The sequence below is a fragment of the Puntigrus tetrazona genome, chromosome 12, assembly GCF_018831695.1.
Source record: "Puntigrus tetrazona isolate hp1 chromosome 12, ASM1883169v1, whole genome shotgun sequence".
NCBI lineage: Eukaryota > Metazoa > Chordata > Actinopteri > Cypriniformes > Cyprinidae > Puntigrus > Puntigrus tetrazona.
In genome coordinates, this window is record NC_056710.1 from 9,219,644 (window position 1) to 9,242,681 (window position 23,038).

Genomic DNA, 23,038 nt, shown 5'->3' on the forward strand with positions numbered 1-23,038 from the left:
TCCTACAGCCAGTATGGACTTATATGGTTTTAGAAAGACATGGCATCTGTCATTCACATGTAGCCTGTATTCTAAAAAGCTGAACTATCAATTGCTTACTAAATATACATGTCCCCGACTAAGGATTTTAATAGTCGAATAGGAATTTTGTGGCTGTATGCGCCAACATTTTAGCAGTAAATTACAGGCCCGCATTTCTTGTCTTTCCGTCGACCAGCCATTCCATTAGTTCTGAATTGATCAGTCTTTTGCTCGCCAAAGTCAATAAATATTACGGCAAATAGAAACAGAAAATGTACGCGCACTTTAATTTAGTCTATTTTACAAATGTGTATACAATAAATTTCTGACAGTGTTTTGCATTCAAGCTAGCAAATCCTTTAAATTCTAAGAGCTAGATAAAAACCAGAAAGTATACACAAAAAAAAAAAAGAGACAATTATAGGACTTTTATTTTAAATGGCTTTTTATATTTAAATAACTCCTCATTGGACGTACTGTGACTTCAGAGAGCGATGCATCTTTATGGATAGTGAAAGAGTTTTTGCTTTCAATTTAAATTATTTTGATTTAAAGTAGTAATAAAAGCTTTCTATAGATATATTCATATTATCTGCAATTTGCTAAATTTTGGTTTATGCAAAGCATTCCTATTCTAGAGCGAGATGACAGAAGCCATATTCTCTGTTTTCTAGGAGGAAAAGGTGCAGCGTTTTGTTGGTATTGTGAATGTACACGAATAAAAGCAGATCCTTGAAAGGTCCAAATTATGTAGGCTATTACCTTTACCTTTAGCAAAAAATAACAGCATAAGTTGTTTCTACTGATATAATATGAAAACGATGACGCTGACCTTGTCCTTGAGAGCACGCTTCAGCATCTGGATACGTGTCTAACAGACCACTTTTATGTAGGTTAAATATTTAAACTTTTGTGAACTGTTACATCTATAGATTTCAGTTCAGGCAAATGGTGATGATTTGAGCAGGCTAGGTTTTTCAAACATTGGCTAAGATCAACTCGCTGCCGCGTTTGAATAAAGAAATCCGATAAGCGCATACCCTCGAAAGAAAGCCAGCAAGCACCCCTTTAGCTGGCCAGTGATCTACAGCTCCGTGTATCAACTGCTGCTCCATCTAAAAACAGGTGATGGAGATTTACTAATCAAGGATGTGCACGATTGCATTATGCAATATATTTCCCAGCACTAGGTGGGAGCCAAAATACATTAACAAGAGTCAAGTCAGTCTGACAATAACACGCAGGGAAAATGTAACGGACGCCTCACAGATACAAAAATAATGTTTTGATTCAAAGACGGTTAACACTGAATGCCTGCAAAACCCTACGAATTCACATTTTAACAATACTGCTCTCAGGATAAGATTATGCATTATGTAATGTTCAGTAGAATGCAGCATTTAAAAGCAGGTTTTTAATTTAGGGGATCATTTATCTCATACAGAATAGGCTTAGTTATTTATACAAAATAACATAATTATCATGAAGTGAATTAACGTGGAAGTTTTCTCATTATATATATACGACGGTCCCCAGTCCTACATATTAATATTCAGCATTGTTGTTTGTACTGCTCGTGCTGTGCGCTGAAGACACTATCAGTCACTGTACTACAATGAAGCACTACACCGCGAAGCAACCAAATGCATAATATACACTATACATATAATATTTGTTAGTTGTGATGATGTGTGTGGTAACCTTTAAATGCATGAATGTTTCTCCAATCTTACGTGACCTAGCTACAACAAATAAATGAAATAAAACATTGTTATCTTTTGAAACTTTTTTTTTTTTCTTTTTTCTTTTATTGTTTGATTAATCGATTGAAAAATAGAAGGGGAAGGGTAGTGGATGACGTCCCGGGTCGCTAAAGACTTAAAGGGTTAATGTTGCCATCTCTGAAATTTTCAATCGCTTTCTAGTGGGACGGAAACTGGCAGAAGTTGTAAGCTGAAAACAGTAACTATATCTGACAGTCGGCATACGAGCAAACTGAAGGTGAGCTAATACAAATCACAAAAAAAGAGAACAATCAAGGCAGTAAATGGGAGAGCAGATACGCCTGGCTTGACATGCTAGGGACAATTAAGGAAACTGCTTAAAAGGTGGATACATGTGTCTGGTGAATCAGATCCATTTAAAGCACATGTAATTGTGCTAGTTGGATTTTTTTTTTTTTTTTTTTTTTCTGCACATTTTTTTTCATGCCGGGGCTTTTGTGCAATCCATCGCTTAGCAGTGTGTTAGCAATTAAAACTAGGAAGCATTGGCATTACTGACCATTTTGAGGAACTGGATCAATTCTAAATTGAACCGAGTCTCAGAGGTCAATTTGCATTTACGTGTAGGGATGCATGTGCAAAAAACGGCAAACTCCTTTTAGCTCGCTCAGATCTGAAGGCAGAGATCTCTGAGGTGGAATTAAAGCGAGGCAGGAAAGCATGTCTGCGTGGACGCGTGTGACAGTGTGTATTACACTTAGGGCATGTTCAGCAGACAGCATTGCAGATATCTTTGACTGCGTCTCATTTCGCTCTCTATTCCCCATGACTTCAGTCAGAATAGTGCAAGCATAAATGTGGACGAGGCCTTGATTCACCGTTCACTGGGACTCTGCTAATTTGAACGGTTGAGCATTAAAACTTAGCTGGTGTTTACATTTTTCGGTTTAGCTGTTAAAAAGCACACCACGTTATGCAATGTGTGTTTGTCTGCATTTTTTAATCAAGAAAAAAGTACATACATGGCTTTCACATATATATATATAATTAATAAGCATTAAAATGCAAAACATGCATAAATGAACAAATAAATAGGAATAAATATTTCTCGAACAACTCTGAAATTCCTTTTAATGTGTACTAGTGATAAAATCAAAGACAGAAGAAGGTTGTCTTTGTACGTTTGCACTTGCACTCATATTTTGATGCACTGGAATAATTTTGACAATGCGACAGTCCTAGAAATGGTCAAGTGCATTAAACTACATAGCAGACTGAGACACACTCCTTATTTCAGCGTGACTTCTTTGCTTTTTTTCTTTTACCAATTTTTCATTTTGACATTTTAAACTTAAAAATGCTTGGGAAATGTTGTCACTAAAACAGCATCTTGTCAGGGCTTTGATTAAGAGGTTCTGTTGAAATGATTTTGACGATTTAGACGATGCATTCACCATTCACTTTCACTCTGGCATGCCTTTCACCTTAACAACAACAGTCTTGTCATTTAATGAACTGCATTATGGTCTTAGCCTCATTCTCTTCACAGGGTGCCAGAAATGGTATTAAAATGCGCTCATTTCTGCTGAAACCACAAGACCTGCTGGGAGTTTACAAAAACGCAGGCAGTGACCTTGTGAAGAAACACCCAAGTGCAATGCTAAATTTAGATTCAACACAAGATAATACTGAGATACATGATCACACAAGAGTTCAAAGCAAGACTAATGGAAGCAAAATTCACAGAAAACATCAAGAAATACTACATGAGGAAAACCTGAGAGCACGAATGATTAAACAAGACGCATTCAGTGATCAGTGAACGTACACCACATTGACGGCTGAGAAACACAGAGCTACTAATGCAGTAACACCTGGCTGATTTCACTGTTTGGGGTTTTTTATGACATCATTATATCCCACAATCCTGTGCATGATTGATTGGTGGAATAAATGAAAAGAGCGCCTTAAGACAATAGAAAAATATATTTGGAAATCTCCATATAAATAGGATCAACTGAGTAATAAGCATTGTACCCACTTGATGATTATTAACGCCCACTTGAATGTGTTCTAGATCATTAGACTTGATGTTACTGTGCCTTGGAAAGCCTGTCTAGTTTTTCTTTGTACTGAAGCACAGACTCTTTATTCATTGACTGACCGGGAGGAAAGGTAGTTGGCCTATGTTTTGGACACAGCCATGGGCTAAAAACTACAACATCAAAATAAAGGGCTGATATAAAAGTGAGACTGACATAAAGCAAAAAAGACCCTGAATGTTACTCTCTTACTTATTGACTGTATGTGTGTGTAGGGCAGTAACCTTTCTACCACCGAGACATCTGATTCAATTTAGTGTATAAGTTTGTTCACTACTTTTTGTACTTGTAAGTGGACTGTAACTGTAGTGTAGCACTTGGCTTGACTGTCACTTGGTTAGTGATTCATGGCCTTCAAGGGTTGTTGGCTGTTCAGTGAGTTGATACAGTGACAAGATTAAAAAGTTCTTTAGTGACTATGAATGTTGTTTCATTGGCACTAGTATTTCTAGTTTATTTTTTAGTAAAAAATGACATGCTTTAATAAACTAGCCTGTTTGTTTAAATTCGAAGTTTTTTTTTTTTTTCAAATAGAGCTAAACAACTTCCTTTTAATACTGTAATATCTACATTACTGCTGAAAGCCAGTTTTCTCCTATTATGCGCAGTGAGGATTACACAACTCTTTCACTGACCAATCAGTACAGTACATTGGAGACTGGAATAAATTGGTTTACATCCTTTTCATTCTGATTTTAGCTTTCAAATCCTTACAGAATCTCATAATGCCAATCCCCTTGACGGAGCATGTGCTTCTCTAATTTCTTTATTTCATTGCCATCTCACTTGAGCATTATAATGGAGTTCATGATATTAATTTCAAAGCGTGCAATCGTGATTACCTGACCAGAGAGTATTACCGGCATCAAACAACTGGCCTTTTGGCTTTAAGCTAGTGGAGACAATGTTATATAGATTAAACCCATACATATGCGATCTTTACATAAGAATCCTCAAACAGTTGTTGCTACAAGGAAAGCTTTAAAGCTTTTTATTTGATTATTTGACACACAAGCACAGACTTATTCTGAAATAGAAAAATTTAGTAAATTTTTGATCAGTTTAATATTGTTGAATACGCGTGTGTATGGTTTCAGTCCTTGAATATTGGTTGGTCGATTTTAAGTTCAGTCCAAAATGTTATGCTGTTTTTGCATTTGTTTTCAGAGCAGTGCGATGTGTCAGCCATAGAATTGTCAGATCAACAAATTAAAGTGCAGCAGAGCATTTACTAGCATGATTTTGAATTCATTAGTATAAATTATGAGGTGAAACAGCTCAATGCATTTGGGAAAATTAAAATGCAGAGTTGAAACAATACACAGGCTGATGTTTGTGAGAATTGCAGTGCATGAAGTCAAGAAACTAAAGCCTTGCTCACCCTACAGGATTTTTTTTAACCCGACTGACCTCAGATTCGGAGCAAAAATCTTGTCATGCACCACAATCGGTCCCGATGTTCGGAGCAGGTTATCGGGCAATGTGAGGCATTCACCGATGGACGTTTGCACCTCTCTGTCTTAAGTGTGATGAGCCAAGATGTTGAAATCTTGTAGTGTGTGTGTGTTTAAGATTTGAGAGAAGATAATCTGGAAAGATTCTCTTTATGTATGTGCTGCAGCCAGATTTAAGTCGAACATTCTCCATCTGATGATCTGTATACCCTCTGGTAACATCTGCACTGGGCTTGCTGTGGGAGGTGTGTTGAAATGTGTTTCGCCATCTGATTTATTTTTTATTTATTTTTTAAATCTGTTGGGCATATCGCAAGAAGAAAATAAAAACCCATACATATCTCAAATAAAAAGCCCATGTATATATGCAGTATGGACTACCCTATCAATAATGGACATGATCTGTGAGACTGAGGTCCATTCTGCGCTGTTGTTGAACAGGAGTAGAAACATCACAGTTTGTCGTGCACACCAGCTTTTCTCCAGTGAAGCTGCAAAATCAGGCTTTTCCTCTTTCTTTTCTTTTTAGTTCTTCTCCCTTTGCCATCTGTAGTTCATGAATAATCATTGAGAAATGACCTCTTCAGGGTTTTTCAAATGTCTTGCCCTTTTCTCGGACGAGTGCAGCACCCAGAGGTAACTGCAGATTGGTGATCCTTTAAACACGGATATATCGTCTTTACTCGACGTTTCTCTCAAGGATGGTCTTTGCTCCTCCCATTTCCACTCTTTCTTTTCCCCACCATCATTCCTCCTCTCTTATTCACCTCTTCTCTCTACCCTACACAAATCATTGATTTTTCAGAAGTTCTATAAAATATTTACGATGTGTGGGCAGGCCTCTTTCTTTGGGAATTTGGCGAGGGAAAATCATTTTGAAGGCAAAGTCGTAAAAGGAAAAAGAGAGAGACAGACAGACAAAAAAAGAAAGAAAGAGAGAAGGAGAGAAAGGCAAAAAAGAAAAGGCAAGATAAGAGCCATGGAAGCCTTTCTGGCATCGTGTTTGGAATATCAATGGCTCACTTTGGAACAACTCCTGAATATAAATAAATAAGCAGATACACTGATAAAGATTGCTATCCGTGGTTCTTGTATCTCCATGCTCTCTTCTTAAAGCCTCAGATCGAATCGATTCCAAGCAGATTCTCACTTTCTTCGGCTCTGAGGACACTTCTTCGGTTTTCATTCTTCCTTCTGCCAGCTCCTTTCCTTCCACTTGAGTTACAGTATCATTGAAAATTAGAATATCATTTGTGTTTTTCAGTAAAGCAATTCAACGTGGATGTTTACTCAAATATAGGCACTGTTAGCCCTCGTAGACTTTTTTTCTTAAAGATTTTACACATTTAGCTTGATTGAAAATGACACAAATATTCTACAGAAGTTATATTCAGCTTGATTTTTCTTCACACATCCCATCTCATGAATCAAACATTTTCTTCACTAACACTTTTCTCCTTGGAAAAACAGGTAGAGTAACTGTTGGTTGTGATACATGATCCCCATGTGTGAAATTATATAGAAAATTGTTCTTTGTTTTAAACATGGGATGAATGTCATTTCATCATACATATACATTATAAATTCATCACACAAATGAGGACCTGGATCTTCAGTAAAACCCCTGACATCCTTTTTAGTTTTTTTTTAAACCAGGGGGAAAGGCAGCATCACAATATGACAGTTTTGTTTTTGATAAAGTCAACAAATAGCAGTTCTTGTGCAGCTGGTTGCCATCTGGCTTTAACTTAGCACCTTTTCTAGCTCATTTAGCACATAACAACTCAGAGAAGCCACCCTTGAATGAGTCTGTGCCCCACTTGTCAAATGTCTGGACACTCCATTGGTCTTTTTTACGGTTTCATTCCATCTATTTGATTAGTGGTTTAATTATATGACAGCCTTTTTAACCATACCTATTTGTTTTGTTCTAAAGGTGGGAGGGACTATGTACAACACCGGCCGCCATGTCTCACTCCGACTGGACAAAGAGCACCTGGTGAACATCTCTGGTGGACCAATGACATATAGCCATCGTCTTGAGGAGATCAGGTTACACTTTGGAAGCGAGGACGGACAGGGCTCTGAGCATCTCCTCAACGGCCAGGCCTTCTCTGGGGAGGTGAGCTACGTCACGAGTGGGCTACAGATCAGTTTGTAGAGCACCGGTAGCTAGATATTCATCAGCCTACTGATCCGTTAAGGTCATTAGAGCATTCAATTCATGGAATGTTTAGCATAGTTTGCACCCCGCTGAACAATATCTTTTAATATACTGGGGAAAAAAAACTGCAATATTTTGGGCTGCAGTAGTCCTAATATTGCTGATGACTGAGTGAGCTCATTCTCCGTTGTAAGTAGTCTCCTACTAACAGAGTCATAACAGTGGGGAAAAGCATCTCAATTACAGTGGCGGTGTAAATTTAGCATGCGCTGCACTGCAGCCTCCATCATTTGATAAAGTCGCCAGTCAGTGAAGTCCTGACATTTTCTCTTTGAGGGCAATAAGACCGACGATTTGTGTGGCAACAAAATAAGCGTGAGCTTGACAGGCAAATCCTTAGTAATTAATGATTATAATTTCTTTCCCTCCTGCGGCAGCAAGCTGATAATCCAACAATAATAAAACAAAGTGTCAACAGTCTATGAGGGCAAAGCGAAGCGTGACCTGGACACCAAAAGGCCAGCTCTGTCTTTCACTCAGTTGAAACCATTACTTCAAGGTAGACAAGAGTATCTAAATCTATTTAAATTTCTGCTGTAGTTGTTACTGCTTCAGCTAATGAATTTATGCCTCAAATGTATATGGAGAAAGATGTCTGCTGGCGTTAATATTCATCTCCGTTGCAGAACTCCTCAGAACTACCCTACTGTTCAAAAGGTCTGGGGTCAGTGTTGTTTGTTTTAACTTTTTAAAGTATTTATTAGCTGAAGAGTAATGGCTGCTAAAAAGGAATAAGTGGTGAGCAGAAGAGACTACTTTCAAAAACAAAAAAAAAACGTACAGTCTTTTAATATAATGAGACAAAATGTGAAATTAACTGGCCACATCCCAGATGAAGTTAAATTGGACATTTCTTGCTCTTAACAAACCGAACTATGACTTTTGCCTCAAACTCCTAATGGGCTGCTTAATAAGGTTGTTGCTAAATTGTTAGTGGGTAGAATTAGATGTGTAGAATGTGGCCATGCAGCATACAGTATATGCTAATAAACAGCCAAAATGTTAATAATAGGCATGTTTATAAGCAAGAGAATTGTTCCATATCCTAAAGTGTGTAAAACTACAGCTATGTGGATTTAATTCAATTAACATTTAAACTGTAGTTCTGCGTCCTGTTTGTTTCCGTAAATGGAATTCAGGAATTGAATTGTAATTTAAAAGTCATCAGTTTTTTTTTTCTTTTTACCACACTTGAGCTGAAATAAATTACCAGGCAACTCTACAGCAGAAAGAAAATGACGTCATGTTTATGAAAGAGCTTTCCAAATCACTCTACCTCGTGCTCAGGAAGAGCTCTGTATAAAAAAACAAAACAAAACAAAAACATCTGAAAATGTAAATTAAACCAAATGAGCCGGGACTGTGCCTGTCCTTGAAAAGAGAATAGAGAGGAAGAATATTACAACTTATAATGACAAACACATTCCCGACCAGTGACTGTTTTGCATTCAAATGCAGCCAAGCTTTTAAGCTTTATTTGGATGTCTGTCTCCGTAACATTCAACACGGCTGCCTTTCTCTTGTCTCATTTGTTCTATAGTAATAAAAGATTATGTTTGACTGATACTTACGGTACCCAGAGGGAAGTTGCCTCTCTGCAGATGTGTTGCAACACCTCTGACTTAATACATGCCTCGTTCTTCCAGATTGGAGATGGGCAGTCTCATTCACAAGCTGAAAATGAAACACCAGTGATGAAATCAGTGTTAAAATATTCAACGTGTTTTTTACGGACTTACCTAGGTGGTTTCCCTCCATCTTTAATTCCCCTTGGAGGGAAAAAGAAATATAACAGCAAATAAACAATGTACTGCATTTCAGATCCTTTCTAGCATGCACAAACAACTGAAAGCTTTTCACAAAGATTTGTCTTTTGTGGTTGTGTGGTTATGTCTCCATTTCACATGCTTCAGTGTCTCCCAGTAAACCAAGTAATCATTTTGCTGAAATGTTTATCTTTTAGCCATCTAGGCCTTCTAGGTGTATTTAGAGCTGCATGATTATTGAGAAATCTTAATTGTCGATTATACCCTTGAAATTGAAATGGCAAATATTAATTATAATAATCACAATTTACATTGGCATGCTGGTTGCATGAACCAATGGTATAAACTGCATTCATGTTTTTTAGATGAAAAACAAGCTACAAACAACTGAAAAAAAAAGAAAAATAATGAACTATACATTGGATTGTTTTCTTTAAAAAGGAAAAACATGCATAAAATTATAATGCTTTACTAAAACTAAAAACAAAAGCCCTTAACATGTAGAAAGAAAAGAACACATTTTAAGTACACAGAATAATGTGAATTTTGAACGATTAATTTCTGCTTTGATAAATTATGTAATTGCGATTTAGAAATTTGATTGTGCAACCATAAGTGTATTAGTTCAAAGGGATAGTTCAACCAAAAATGAGAATTGTTATTATAATTACTTCCAAACCCGTAAGACCTTCGTGGTATTGTCATTAACGCACGTCGAAGACTGACACAGAAGGGAATAAATTGATTTAAATAATGTTTTTGGGAGCACAAAAAGTATTAATTATAAAATGACAGTTTAACCACTGATGTCCTTACTACTATGTTTGCTCACATTTGTGTTACCTTTTAACATGTCACTCACGTTGCCGTCTGCACAGGGTCAGAGGGTCAGCTCTCAAGTTTCCTAAAAAATATCTTAATCTGTGTTCCAAAGATGAACAAAGGTTTGAAGTGGCATGAGAGTAATTAGATGACAGAATTTTCATTTTTGGGTGAACTCTATCCCTTAAAGGTATATTTAAAAAAAGTTGTTCACAATGCACAAATCACAACTACATAGAAGTCATTGTGCATTTTATTACTACTTACAGCAATGCACATCCACATATTTCTGTCTTTGATTCTAAACGATACAAGTAGCAAGTTTGCAAATACTGAAACAATCAAATGCATAAACGTTAAAAAGAGTTTTTCTTTGCAGCAATAAACAAAAAATCCACTGATTTGTACAACAGCCCACACTTGTTTTCGATCCCCTTCTCACCCTTTCATTAATTTCTAATTATCAGTGGTAGCAAAATAACACATTACCATCGCTGTTGAGAGCTTAGATGCCACAGTATATTTGCTCATTAAAATCCCATTTTCATATGTCCTAAATATAGTAAAATGCCATTAAAAAATACAGCAGAAAATTGGAAGTCATCAAACTTCCACCATAACTAATTATATTATTTTAGAAACTGCATAACAGCCTTCTCAATCACATCCGATCCTACTAAAAACCGTACGTTCAGATGCCGTGCTGTAAGCGGAAACTAATGTTCACGTTAGCCTGACGGGTTTCACAGGCTATGTGCTCCTTCACGGGACATCGTAACGTAATCAAATAGGATTGTTCTCCGTACTCTCGGGCTTCCGTTTATTTGCTTTATGAGTGCACGCTCCGTTTCATCTGCTATTGGATGGCGGTTCCAGGCGACTACTTTTCATTTGCCCTGTTAGCGCTGTCCACCCCTCTTTTTGCTATCGACTTGCTGTCTTCATATTTCGTCCATGGTCGGCCTAAGCCAGCTATCACACAATAAAGAGCTTGTCAGGGGGCCCACCAGAGGCATAAGCTGTCTCCCGTCGTAGCAGAGACACCTCGCCTCTCACAGTCTGACGGATCCTTCTGTGTGCAAAGATGCAATGAACATTTCATGCTACTGTTCGACACCTTTCCACCATCTGCAAAATTCACAGAACCAATGGATCCGGTGAAATGAGCTGAGCAGCTTTTTGCACGTATAATGTGCCTTCGTAGAAAGTCTATGATGTCAGTTGAGTGTAAAAGTTTGGGGTTGAATCGCTCTCGTTAGAGATTTGAGGGAAAGAAACGGCTTCCCGCACAAAAAAAAAATCTAATCAAATTAACATTCGCTCTGTAATCGCGTTCTTCCACACTTGATTAAGTTTATAGACGATCTGTCACTCCCTGGCTCCCCTTTTGCATATTTCATAATTACTATCAGCCACAAAGTTTTTAATTTATTTCCTAAAAAGAAACACACACAGCAGGCTTAACGGAGCTTGGTAAAAAAAAACAAAAAACGTACAATGCCACTCCCAGCAACTCTACAGCGGTCCTCAAATTGTTTACAGTGTTGGAAAAGACCTTGAAGGAGACACTTTTTCCCATTAGAAAAAGTTATTTTACAATAATTGTTCTCTGCTCAAGGTAATCTGCGCATTTCTTGGCTCTGCTTTCTTTCTGTGGAGTTCACCGAGAAGAAATTGTGTCCTCTTCACCTATCTAAACTGCCTAAGTTTTAAAGCTCTTTCACAGGGACAGTGTGCGCTCAAGCGATTCACCGGAGGAAGATTAGCCGAGCTTCACAATGAATTCGAATTTAAATTTGACAGACATGTTCAAACAAAGACAGAAGCAGCTGTTTACCTGTGATTGTGATTCAGAGCCATCTGTAATGACAAAAACTCAGGCTGTTATCCAAACTGACTCTCAGCTCATTCAAACCGGCACAAGTTTATTTTTCATATTTATTTGAGGTGAAAACAGGTTGCAAGATTAAATCCGCACTGTGAAAACTGGATTTTCAGGTAATTGCCATCCAAAGGGTTATCAATCAGTAATTACTCCCAATTATGCTTTCATATTTCATAAACTCCAAGAGAAATTTGTTAATATTACAACACCTGCATAGCTGACACTTACTTGACATTAACAGCCTTTTTTGTTGGGGGAAAAAGTGTTTCATGGTTCCCTGTGCCATTAACTTAATCAAGGATAAAAGAGTGTCATCTTATGAGCATATTGTGAAGTAGGGAAGCATTTTTTAAACAAACTCAAAACCAACTAATGCCCATTTTGTCTTTACACAGGTGCAGCTTATACATTACAACCATGAACTGTACACAAACTACACAGAAGCTGCTAAGAGTCCAAATGGCTTAGTGATAGTGTCTATATTTATGAAGGTGAGTAATGATCATATACTCAGCAACTGGACGTGAACGCACAGGAAAACAAAATAAAATATTGTAAGCAATATTTCAGTTGTGTAATCTCAGATAATCTCTACTATCCACTCCACAGTAATGTGAAAACACAGACTGACATAAATGTTTGTTTCTAGGTATAGATTTTCATTGTTATAAATGACAAATTATTAACTGAAAAACGTGCATATACTGTACATATATACACAATGAGTTTAAGAATTATTTGATTTAATAGCGCATTTATTTCTCAATTTGTACATTGTAGATATGAATGGAGGGGAGGGATAGAGGAAGAGACTGAAACACTTAGCCATGCAATTAGGCAACAGGAGAACTAAGTGTGCATCTCCCAGTCATTCTGGAAGGACAAGGTTATAAAATAACTTTCCCCTGCTTTATTAAATGACAGAGTAGACTTGGCTGCAGAGATTCCCTCAGGACAAGAGTTCAAGCTAAGATAATTAACCCATCCGGTGTCATTGGCAGGCTTGGTCCTCTTTGCCCTGGACGTAAGTCTGGTCCAGTGACCTCTGCTGTCTGTCCATATGGAAGATACCTAATATCATGCTTATAGTTTATGCATCTAAACCCAATATGGTCATTCTCCTTATACTATAGAGAGTGCTATGATCAAACACTACATTTTACAATTGTGTATTTAACATTGAAATAAGGGCTGATGTTTACATATTGGGATCATTCGATGTGTGGCAACATTTTACATGCAAATGTGTATAGTCACGTCAAATATGTGGACTAAACTGATTAGGAAACACATTCAAACTACAGCTTTATCTATGAAATAGAGGTTGAAAGATTGACAGCTAATTGTGCTGACAACCATATTTTTGCTCATTAAAAAAATAATCCCAACAACTAATGATTAGTACAATTATATATACACACACACACATACACATATATATGTGTGTGTATATGTATATGTGTGTGTGTGTGTATATATACACATATATACACATATATATATACACACACACACACATATATATATATACACATATACATATATATATATATATATATATATATATTACATACATACATACATATTCAATGTGTGGCAACACACACACACATTATTTATATTATATCTTTATTTTCATTATGAAAAAAATATATATTTAACTATGGTATATTGGCAGGGATCCTGACTACTGTGGTATTTCTATTAAGAATTTCTATTTCTATTATTCTATTGCCTTGTTTCTTTCAAATTGTCAAGCATATTTTCTGTATGATTTGAGCCATTTCTCTTAGGCTAATTCTAATTTTCCATATTATCCTATTTTTAGGTTAATTTCTCACTAACTGTTATTCAGTTACACTTTGCTGTGGGCACTGCCCGCCCCTATCAGTGATCTCAATGAGAACATTGAGAACCCGCTCGTATTTACCTGCACTTTTCTTCTCTGTGACATGAGTCACCCAAAGCCATTTTCTGAGGAACCCCATGCTGTGTTCCCAGTTGCGGCATCACACCTCTGGGAGGGACTCCTGTCTGAGCCTCAATACAAAGGATTCAAAAAAAAAAAAAAATGGAGGGACAAGCATGAAATGGAGACAGCTGAAGCAAAGCTAGCCATTTTGTTTGTGATATAAACAGCTACTTGTATGAAGAGCAAAAAGATGTTATTCTTAGTATATTGATTGCAAAGGAAAGTAAAAGCTATTCTTTTTTTAATGCACTGTGTAGTCAAGCCTAATCGTTTCTTGGCAGAGATGATGGCTAGCCATAGCCACAGGTTCTATAACAGAAACTCTCAAAACGATGCGCCTAAGACTCTTAAGCCTCAGACTTCACTGTTTGCTGAAGGAAGGGGTCAAGAGAAATGATTTGTGGTGTAGTCACAAGGCACATTTCTTTAAATTGTTGAGACTGAAAGAGTTAAAATTATCAAGTAAAGTGAAGTCCAAAAAAGAGCACTGTAACTGTCTCATCAGCTTCATTCATGCTCTTTTTCTTACTAAAAGCAGCCACAATTTTTAAAGAACTTGTCTTGGCCAACACGTCAGTGTGCCTTAGTGATTCAATCAGGTGTCATTTAATTACAGAACACGGTTCAGGTTCATCCTGATGCATTTAAGCGAAGTAAAAACAGTTTCAGCTCTTTAATGGATCAAGTAAATTTCAAGACACATTATGCTAGCATCATATTTTTTTCTTTAGAAACTAAATGACTGGGAGATTCCCTTTCCAAGATGTTGGTTAGGGTTTTTTTTCCCTCTGTCATGTTTGTCTGTCTTTTAAAAATGAAGTTGTCACTAATAATCTGTTCTTTTTACTTTTCCCCTCAACCCTCTTTTCTCGCTCCCCCTCCTGTCTATCACTCTGTCCTTCTCATCTGTTTTTCACTGTTCTGCCCTTCTTCCCTTGACATCTGTTCTATTTCAGATATCCGAGACTTCAAATTCCTTTCTGAATCGGATGTTGAACAGAGACACCATCACAAGAATAACGTATAAGAGTAAGTGGAGTAATATTATATTGTTGACCATTCGACACAATCCAATTTGGTTTTCAAATGTGCTCGATTGAACAGACATTTTGCAAGTGATGAAATCATATCCGTTGGTTCAGACAGCAGTCAATATCAGGTGGAACCTCATCGGCTGCTAGAGAAATTATGTAAGCATCTCCAAGCGATCTGCGGGTAGCTGTCGGTGAGGTAAACTGGAGATATTGAGTCTGCTAATGTTTATCATGACATCTCTAAACGGCGCTGACTCATGAGGAGCATGAGAAAATAAATGACAGAGGAATGTTATGTATTCATGAGTACAAAACCCGCTGACTCATTTACTATTCACTACATAGTCAAGATGGAGGTGAATTGAGTGCATTCAGACATACAGAATAGCAGTATATGTGGTTTAAATGTCATATATGTTTTTGAAAGAAGTCTCTTCTGTTCGTCAGACTGCATTTATTTGATTTAATTATATTAACGTCCAATTTATTTTCTTAAATTAAATTTGACTGATTAAAGACAGATACACTAAAAAATAAAACCTTTTGCTGGTTCGACCGGTTAACTAAGAACTGCTTAAATAGAATTTGTTCACTAACTGGACATCATTATCACAGGATAAATTGTATTTTGTCGGTCGCTAAATTTCTATTTAAACGTGTAGATTTTAAGATTAAGAGTGGTGACTGTGTGAAATTCAAGTCACAACATGGTGTATTTCCATTATAGCCTTTACGTCAACTTCAAATTTTCAATTTTGGAGATTTAGGGTTATATTTACTAATGGCTTGTGCCAGCACAAACAGTTTTTGGTGTTAAAATAATACATAATCGAATATGAATTTGTGGGAGTTTCCCTTTCCAGGTGCAAAATTTATGTGAGGAAAGTCTTAAAATGAATCGCATAACTCAATTTGAAAAAGAAAAGCCCTAAACCTCACAGCATTAGGTATGACAATATTAGTTTTGCACTCTTCAGCTGTAGAGAAACTCTTCTGATAAGCTGTTTTGTAATGGACTGCATTGTTCTGCAATTCATACCAAACCTTCACGCTAATTATTGATTGACAGCAGCAGGTTGAAGGCACAAGACTTGTGCAAGTAACGGTGTTGAGCAGCAAATGTATTCAGCCTTGAGAACTCCAACCACTTTCTAGTTTGGGAATATTTCATGGCCGAAGCTGACATGCAGTGTAGTGGAAATGTTCTGTGGCATTATCCTTTAACTCACCAGAGGGACTTTTGAAAAAAGGCCTTCATAATTGAATTAATAGGGGTGGGGAAAGAGCGGATGAATAGATAAAATGTTCTGACCCCTGGTGGCTGGTGCGTGTCTCCCAGGCCGCAGCGGTGCATGAACGCAGGCCAGCTGAGCTCAGGGAAGACTCGACAGCACTGCCAGGAGGAGGGCAGAGGAGCGTAGGCTTTGACAGCTGTCAGAGCCCCCCCCCCAACCTGCCTCTCCGGCCTCCTGCTCTGTTCCCGCTTGAATCTTTGGAAAACGCACTACTACCAGCCCTCGCTGCCGTGGCAGTGAGCTAGCGCATGTATTTTTCAAACATATCCCCCTCCTCCACAGCCAAAAGGAATTATTTATGCCACCAAAGCTATCAAAGTTCTGTGCGATGACGCCGGTGGAATGGCAAACATGCGGGGAGATAGAGATAGAGTGGTAATCAATGGGATAGAGGGAGAATAACGAACTATTTCCTCTGGCTGGCGTGAGTCGGAACCTATTACTTGTCAGTTGTTGTCAGTGAAGGTGGGTTCAATATTGCTGTTCCTCATAAATTCAGCGCCGCATTATCTCATGTCTGCCCGCTATTGTGAAGTCAAAATAACATGTGCTGTCACCACTCGTCCAACAAATCAAAGGCAATGCATAAATCTTGAAAAGAATTCTTGACAAGCAAAGATAAAGAAATGTTTGGTTACTGTTGTTGCTTTCTGTTTGCTTTTGTTGTTTGGACATCATTTCAAGACATTCTTTTGTTACCTAATATATTGAATTTTGGACTTTGGATGAAAGTGCACTATTTTGATTACTAAAATGACAATTTTTTTGTTTGAGAATTGGCCATCTAGATGGGTTTTAATTAACAAGTTTTTTTTCACCCTTCTTGTGCAGACGATGCGTACCTTCTCTCGGGGCTAAACATTGAGGAGGTTTATCCAGAGACGGCAAGTTTTATAACTTACGAAGGGTCTATGACAATCCCACCGTGCTATGAGACTGCAACATGGATTCTGATGAACAAGCCAATTTACGTCACAAAGATGCAGGTAAATTAGGTTTTGGTAAAACAAAAAGAAAAGTGTTATGATTTTTAATTTGTTTACCTCTTGACTGAATTTAAATTTTACACTGCAGTCACTGTCTATTTAGATTTAGTAATGTTAATGAAGTAGTTGTATGAAATACTTTAAGAAACTAAAGTTATATGGCTATTGATCTACAAATATAAGTCAAGACACAAAACTTGTGAAATAACTTAAAAAGCTGCATGAAAAATGACAAGATTAAGAACTACCTGATGTTTTTAAGTGAAGGAACCAAGTCACTCAAACATCCTAAGACAACAAACAGTCACACAATGCAGCCATGTTAATTATTCATGCCTAGTGCATGGTGGGAAGGTAGGAAATGAGACTGAAAAACAAAACCATTCTTCAGCGTAAATTTAAACAAAAAAAAAAATGCATTAATCCATATCATCAGCTCTGCTTGAAGACTTAAACAGATTATCATAATAGAAAAGCTGCATTAGGTGAATTATTGAAAGTTGTCAGAACTCCAGAATAGCAAGAAAACAAACAAATACAATAATAAAGTAAATCTTCAGCATTATTTACTTGATCCGAGAATCAATTTTTATGGATTCAGCTAACGGCATGCTTCTTAAAGGCAGAATGTGTCACTTTTGACCCTGCAGATAACACTGTTTTGATGACATGTAATATAATCTGTTCTTGAATGACACTCTCACGTAGCTCCCCAGACGCTCTCTGAAGCGGGTCTGTTAGGATTGGATTGACTGTGCGATAATTGCCTGACCTGCCATCAGAGAGTCGATATAAAACGTCTGCTCCGTCTGTGTCATCCTTACAGATGCACTCCATGCGACTGCTAAGTCAGAACCAGCCCTCGCAGATATTCCTCAGCATGAGTGACAACGTGCGCCCAGTACAGCCCCTGAACAATCGCTGTATCCGCACCAACATCAACTTCAGCATGCAGGGCAAGGATTGCCCCAACAACAGGGCACAGAAGTTACAGTACCGAGGTCAGTGTCTCTGTGCTTCCTCCTGTGATCTGTCAGCACGCTTTGAATTAGAGACTAAACCAGCCCATGACAAACCAAAAGCGTTTCTACAGCTTTCATCATTTACTTCTCCAAAACAATGCTGGCTCCGAGGCAGAACAACATTGTTGGTCATAATGAACAGGTTCGCTGAAGTGAGTGAGTAAAAGTTACGGTTTCCAGCTGACTATTGAAAAGGTGCGTCAATAATACATGACTTCCTTTATTCTCTTCACTTTAAGTCAAGTCAAGCTATGCTTGTTTATTCAAAAGAAATAATTAAAACACCTTCGTACAACATTCATGAGGATCCATGACTGTTTATATGCTGCCTAGGTAGGCAGTAGGCAACCAGATCGCTCACTAGGTTTCATAATAGAGCTAATGTGATTTAAGGTATGTTGTACCGTATACAAAACTCGAAAACATGAGCACGTGCGCGTAAACAAGCATTTTGTACATGTAGTACTAGATGAGTGAAATGAATTATGCAGTAGTTTGAGCAAATATTTACCCTCAAAACAACTATATAATTACCCTTTTCGTTAAATGCGTCATGTATACAGAGAAGTGATTTTATATTTGAAATAAACTCGCTGGTTGTTCCGTCATCCTGTCAAAAGTGTTTTAGATTATTATTGGTAATCTCCTCTTCACCATGCATCATTTATTGACTGAGCTTGTGTAAGAAGTCTCAGTAACGCAGTACATGGGCATCTTAAGATGTGTTTGCGCACTGAAATTGTAAATTGTTTCAGCACTAAAGCATCATGTACAAGAAAAAGGAGGCTCTTCTATTGAGCCAGCTCTTATCGCAAAATTTCATTATGGAGAATTCGCTTGTACTCTCGATACAGCAGTGAAGTGATGAATCAGAGTCATGCGGCACTTGTACGAGAGGTTGAATTTACCACCCCAGCGGGTAAATGAGCGATACAAAAAAGGTTCCTTCCTTTTATTACATTTGAGTTGTTAAAAGATGTAAATATCTTGGAGGAGAAGGAACGGATAGAGGCATTTAATTAGTGTTGGTTAGGCATCTGAGGTCATGTATCTTAACCAGGGAGACACATCCTTTGTTGCTAGCACAGTGAGGTGTCTGCAGGCTAATTGAATGTTAAATTTTAGCTTGAGGTGGTGATATTCAGAGTGCGAGAGAAAATTGTAATTCTGGGAATCTGCACAATGAACATGAATACAATGTTACAGTCTCACAGAACAGGAGCTTAGAGCTTGAGGAAAAGTGTCTCGTACTGGTGATTTTCTAATGTAACGGGACAATACATTGTACATTCATAGTTTAGTCTCATGCATATAGAAAAATCAAACTGTTAAAGGGTTAGTTCACCTAAAAAAAAAACAACAACATTATATATATATTCTGTCATTAATTGCTCGCCCTTGTGTCTTTAAGACCTTTGACCATTTTCAGAACCCAAATTAAAATAATTTTTAATTAAAAAATATAAATGGGTGAACTATCCTTTTCAGTGAAAACTGAATCCAAGTTATCCTAAACACGAGACATGCTTTACTTGCTCCGTTTAGAGTTTTTTTTTCTCAGTCACTTTAGTATATTTCTCAAATCATCCTTAATATCTGCAAACCAGTAAGTGCATTTCTCAAAACAATTTGAACAAAAAGCATCACACAATCGAAAAACCTGCAAAAGCCTGTCTCCTGCCCATAATTCTTGGTTTGTCAATGGACACACCAGTGCCATCAAAATGACATGTCCCTGTGTCATTGTTCATAAACAAGATACAAGATAGCCAAATGCCTAGCCATGTTGTCAATAAGTGTATTCTGTATTTCCTGAACTATGGCTCCGATTTTCATGATTGAAACTGCACAATGCTGCTCTTTTTCCGTACGGCTTAGCAATTTCAAGAGTACACATAGACATTTACACGTTTACTGAGATATTGATTACAAGATTGCAAGCAACTGGGCAGTTACTCTTTAACTGGCGGTCTGGAAAACAAATTTAAGTACTATATCATACAGGACACACGCTTTATTATTGAAGTTTTGATTGATGCACCTGAATGATCACATTTCCCTTCATTAGGTGAAATTCAAGATTCATCTGATACATTTACAAAACAAGTATAGAACACGTGCTTGACAGTTTGACAACCATTTGATTGAACCATTGACTATTCAAATATATTTTCATTAACATGACAAAACTATTAATAATGTAGGAAACGGCAGACATTTGTACATAATCAATGTACCAAAGCATTGCCAATTTGTTAAAGTATGAGAAATTGCTTTTATGATGTGCACAAATGACTAAATGATGTGGAGGTTGATCAAGCAGTTTTGAGAATTTCACTTGGGATCTGAGAAATGTACTAGAGAGAAAAGAACTAGAGTCCTCACTAAAACCTCACAGACTTCAGCAAATGTGTGCAATGAGTTTGGCTACACATTGTGCTATCCTGGCTATGCCTTTTGTTAATGTTTCTTGTTGGATGTTAAATGTAGTGTTAAAATTCATGTGGTTTTATGCGAACAATAAATGAACGATGGCGTTCATCCAGTTAACGTTGTAGTGATTTTAACTTCAGATTTTTTGTTTTTGTCCTAGAACATAATGTTCGTATTTCAGTCATTTTTGGCACAAACCAATAAGGTGATGGATTGTTCAGAACAGGCCATCTCGATCAGTAATGCATGATAATAAACATTTTTTTATGTTTTTTTTGTATTTCTCCCCTTACAGTGAACGAATGGCTGCTGAAATAGAGCCAGACTGCAGACCAGCCCAAGAACACTAACAACATGAAAAAGAACAAAGAGAAATGCTCATGGATCAGTACAGAATGAAGACTGACATATGTCCTGCCAGATACAGTCATGATGTTGTAAAGAAAAAAAAAAAAAAGACCAAACCCCAGCAAGAAGAGACTTTGCACCCATGGCAAAGAGATCCAGTTTCATACATCCAATCAAAACTAGTGACATACAGTTATAACTACGCAAATGTTTTGATACCTTTTTTTGGGAAAAACACTAACAAAAAATATAACATTTATTTCATAGGCTCTTCACAAATGGAACTGAATGTTTTTAGCCTTTGTACATATGGACAACTTGCTACCAAACTGGGAAAAAGGGACAGGACATTGAACCACCCTACCAATACAGAAACATCCTTGAAACATAACTGCATTCTCAATCTTTATTCTCGCTCACGCTGTGGAGAGGAAGGAGAGGCAGCCTTGCAGGTTTATTGTCAAGACTAAAAAAACATCATAAAGATGACTATGGGGTGATGTCTGTGGAAGGAAGAAAAAAAAAGTGTCTTGGCCTTGTAAATATAATTATTCATGCTGAAAATGAATATGTAAAGATACAAATAAACATTAAAAAAATAATATCAGAGGGAAAAATAAATGAAAAAAAGTTGAATATTTTACGCTTGGCGCACTTTCTGGAGCAGAGCTGATGCCTTTTTTTCTGTTTCATTGTTTACAATGGTCATACACTGTGTTTGATTAATGTTATCGGCCCAATAAATGTGTTTGGAAAGTTAATTTTTGTTAATATTTTTCAGTGTCCGTGGCTGCCCATGTAAAATGAATTTGCTTTACATAAGCATTAAATGTCCTCAAACAAGAAGAAAAGCATGCATTTGCGCGGGTTTGGTTTGGACGTCTTAAAAGCTGTTTAAAAGTGACTGGTTTGATTTTTCCCTTGAATCAGCTGGGTTTAAAACGTATTATATTTTTGTTGCCGAGATGATTTCTAATGCGTGTTTAATGGGGCTGAAGCTGCTTCAAGAAACACTGCAGTGTTGATTCGCTGTGGACTTCGTTGCCGTCAGCGAGTGAAAGCCGGATTGATCCCCCCCCCCACACCACCTTTTGGTTTAATTATATCTCAATCAATGAAGCATACCTCCTGTTTTAACCCTGGTGTGAGGAAAAACACGGCCTGTGATTCTAGTATTTTATCTCGGTACCTCACAGATGGCTAATAAAAAGATAACGAGAGGCAGAAAGTTTCAACAGCAAGCACTCATGGTTATTGTGGTCATTTTTCTATCAGGCCTGCAGTGGAAGAAACAGAATTAAACCTTTTGATAGATAAATACTCCCCGTGTTTTACTCCTGACAAATAATCACCCCCAGAATCAAACACCTCCCATACAGTATATCTCAGTGGAGCACACTCACTTTTCCTCTCTGTGATACCTGCTCCTGCCAAGGACTATAAATATCTCAAACCTGAGGAGGAGGCGCTCAGATGTTCAGAGGATATTAATGATATTACATTAATAAGGTAATGAAAAGGTCTTTGGCTCTCAGGGAATTTAAGTGCAGCATCTGCTGCATAAAATGATGTAAGACTTTTAATAAAAGTCCATGGAGACACAAATGTCCAGATGCTCAAAGCCATAAAGGACAGTGAATGTAAGTCCAACTGTCATGTTAAGACAATTCTTAGATTGTAATTCCCACACAATCTATCAACAATGGCCAGTATTGTTATATATAGTTATTTATAAATTAATAATTCCTTGCATAGCAATATTTTCGGAGAATAGAAATGCAACGATTATAGATTAAGTTGGCACAATTATTGTCTGAGATTTAGACAATAATTACGGTTTTATGATTATGACAATTATGCATGTATTCATTTCAAAATTTTCTCTTTACATATTAATTGCTGGCTTTTGAAACAGAAATAACACAGTAACCAACAATACAGCACAAAATG

At 37.2% G+C, this 23,038-nt stretch overlaps 1 protein-coding gene across 1 annotated transcript in view; it reads left to right on the forward strand.

The window, feature by feature from the left end:
• ca10a (carbonic anhydrase Xa) overlaps nucleotides 1-21,849 on the forward strand; it is a 122,564-nt gene extending 100,715 nt beyond the window's left edge. The window contains exons 5-10 of the mRNA XM_043253365.1: nucleotides 7,238-7,423; nucleotides 12,394-12,489; nucleotides 14,927-14,999; nucleotides 17,131-17,285; nucleotides 18,112-18,286; nucleotides 21,036-21,849. Coding sequence (XP_043109300.1) covers nucleotides 7,238-7,423; nucleotides 12,394-12,489; nucleotides 14,927-14,999; nucleotides 17,131-17,285; nucleotides 18,112-18,286; nucleotides 21,036-21,058 — 708 coding nt within the window. The 3' untranslated portion in view covers nucleotides 21,059-21,849. The remainder of the gene's footprint in view (nucleotides 1-7,237; nucleotides 7,424-12,393; nucleotides 12,490-14,926; nucleotides 15,000-17,130; nucleotides 17,286-18,111; nucleotides 18,287-21,035) is intronic.
• Nucleotides 21,850-23,038: the final 1,189 nt, after the last annotated feature.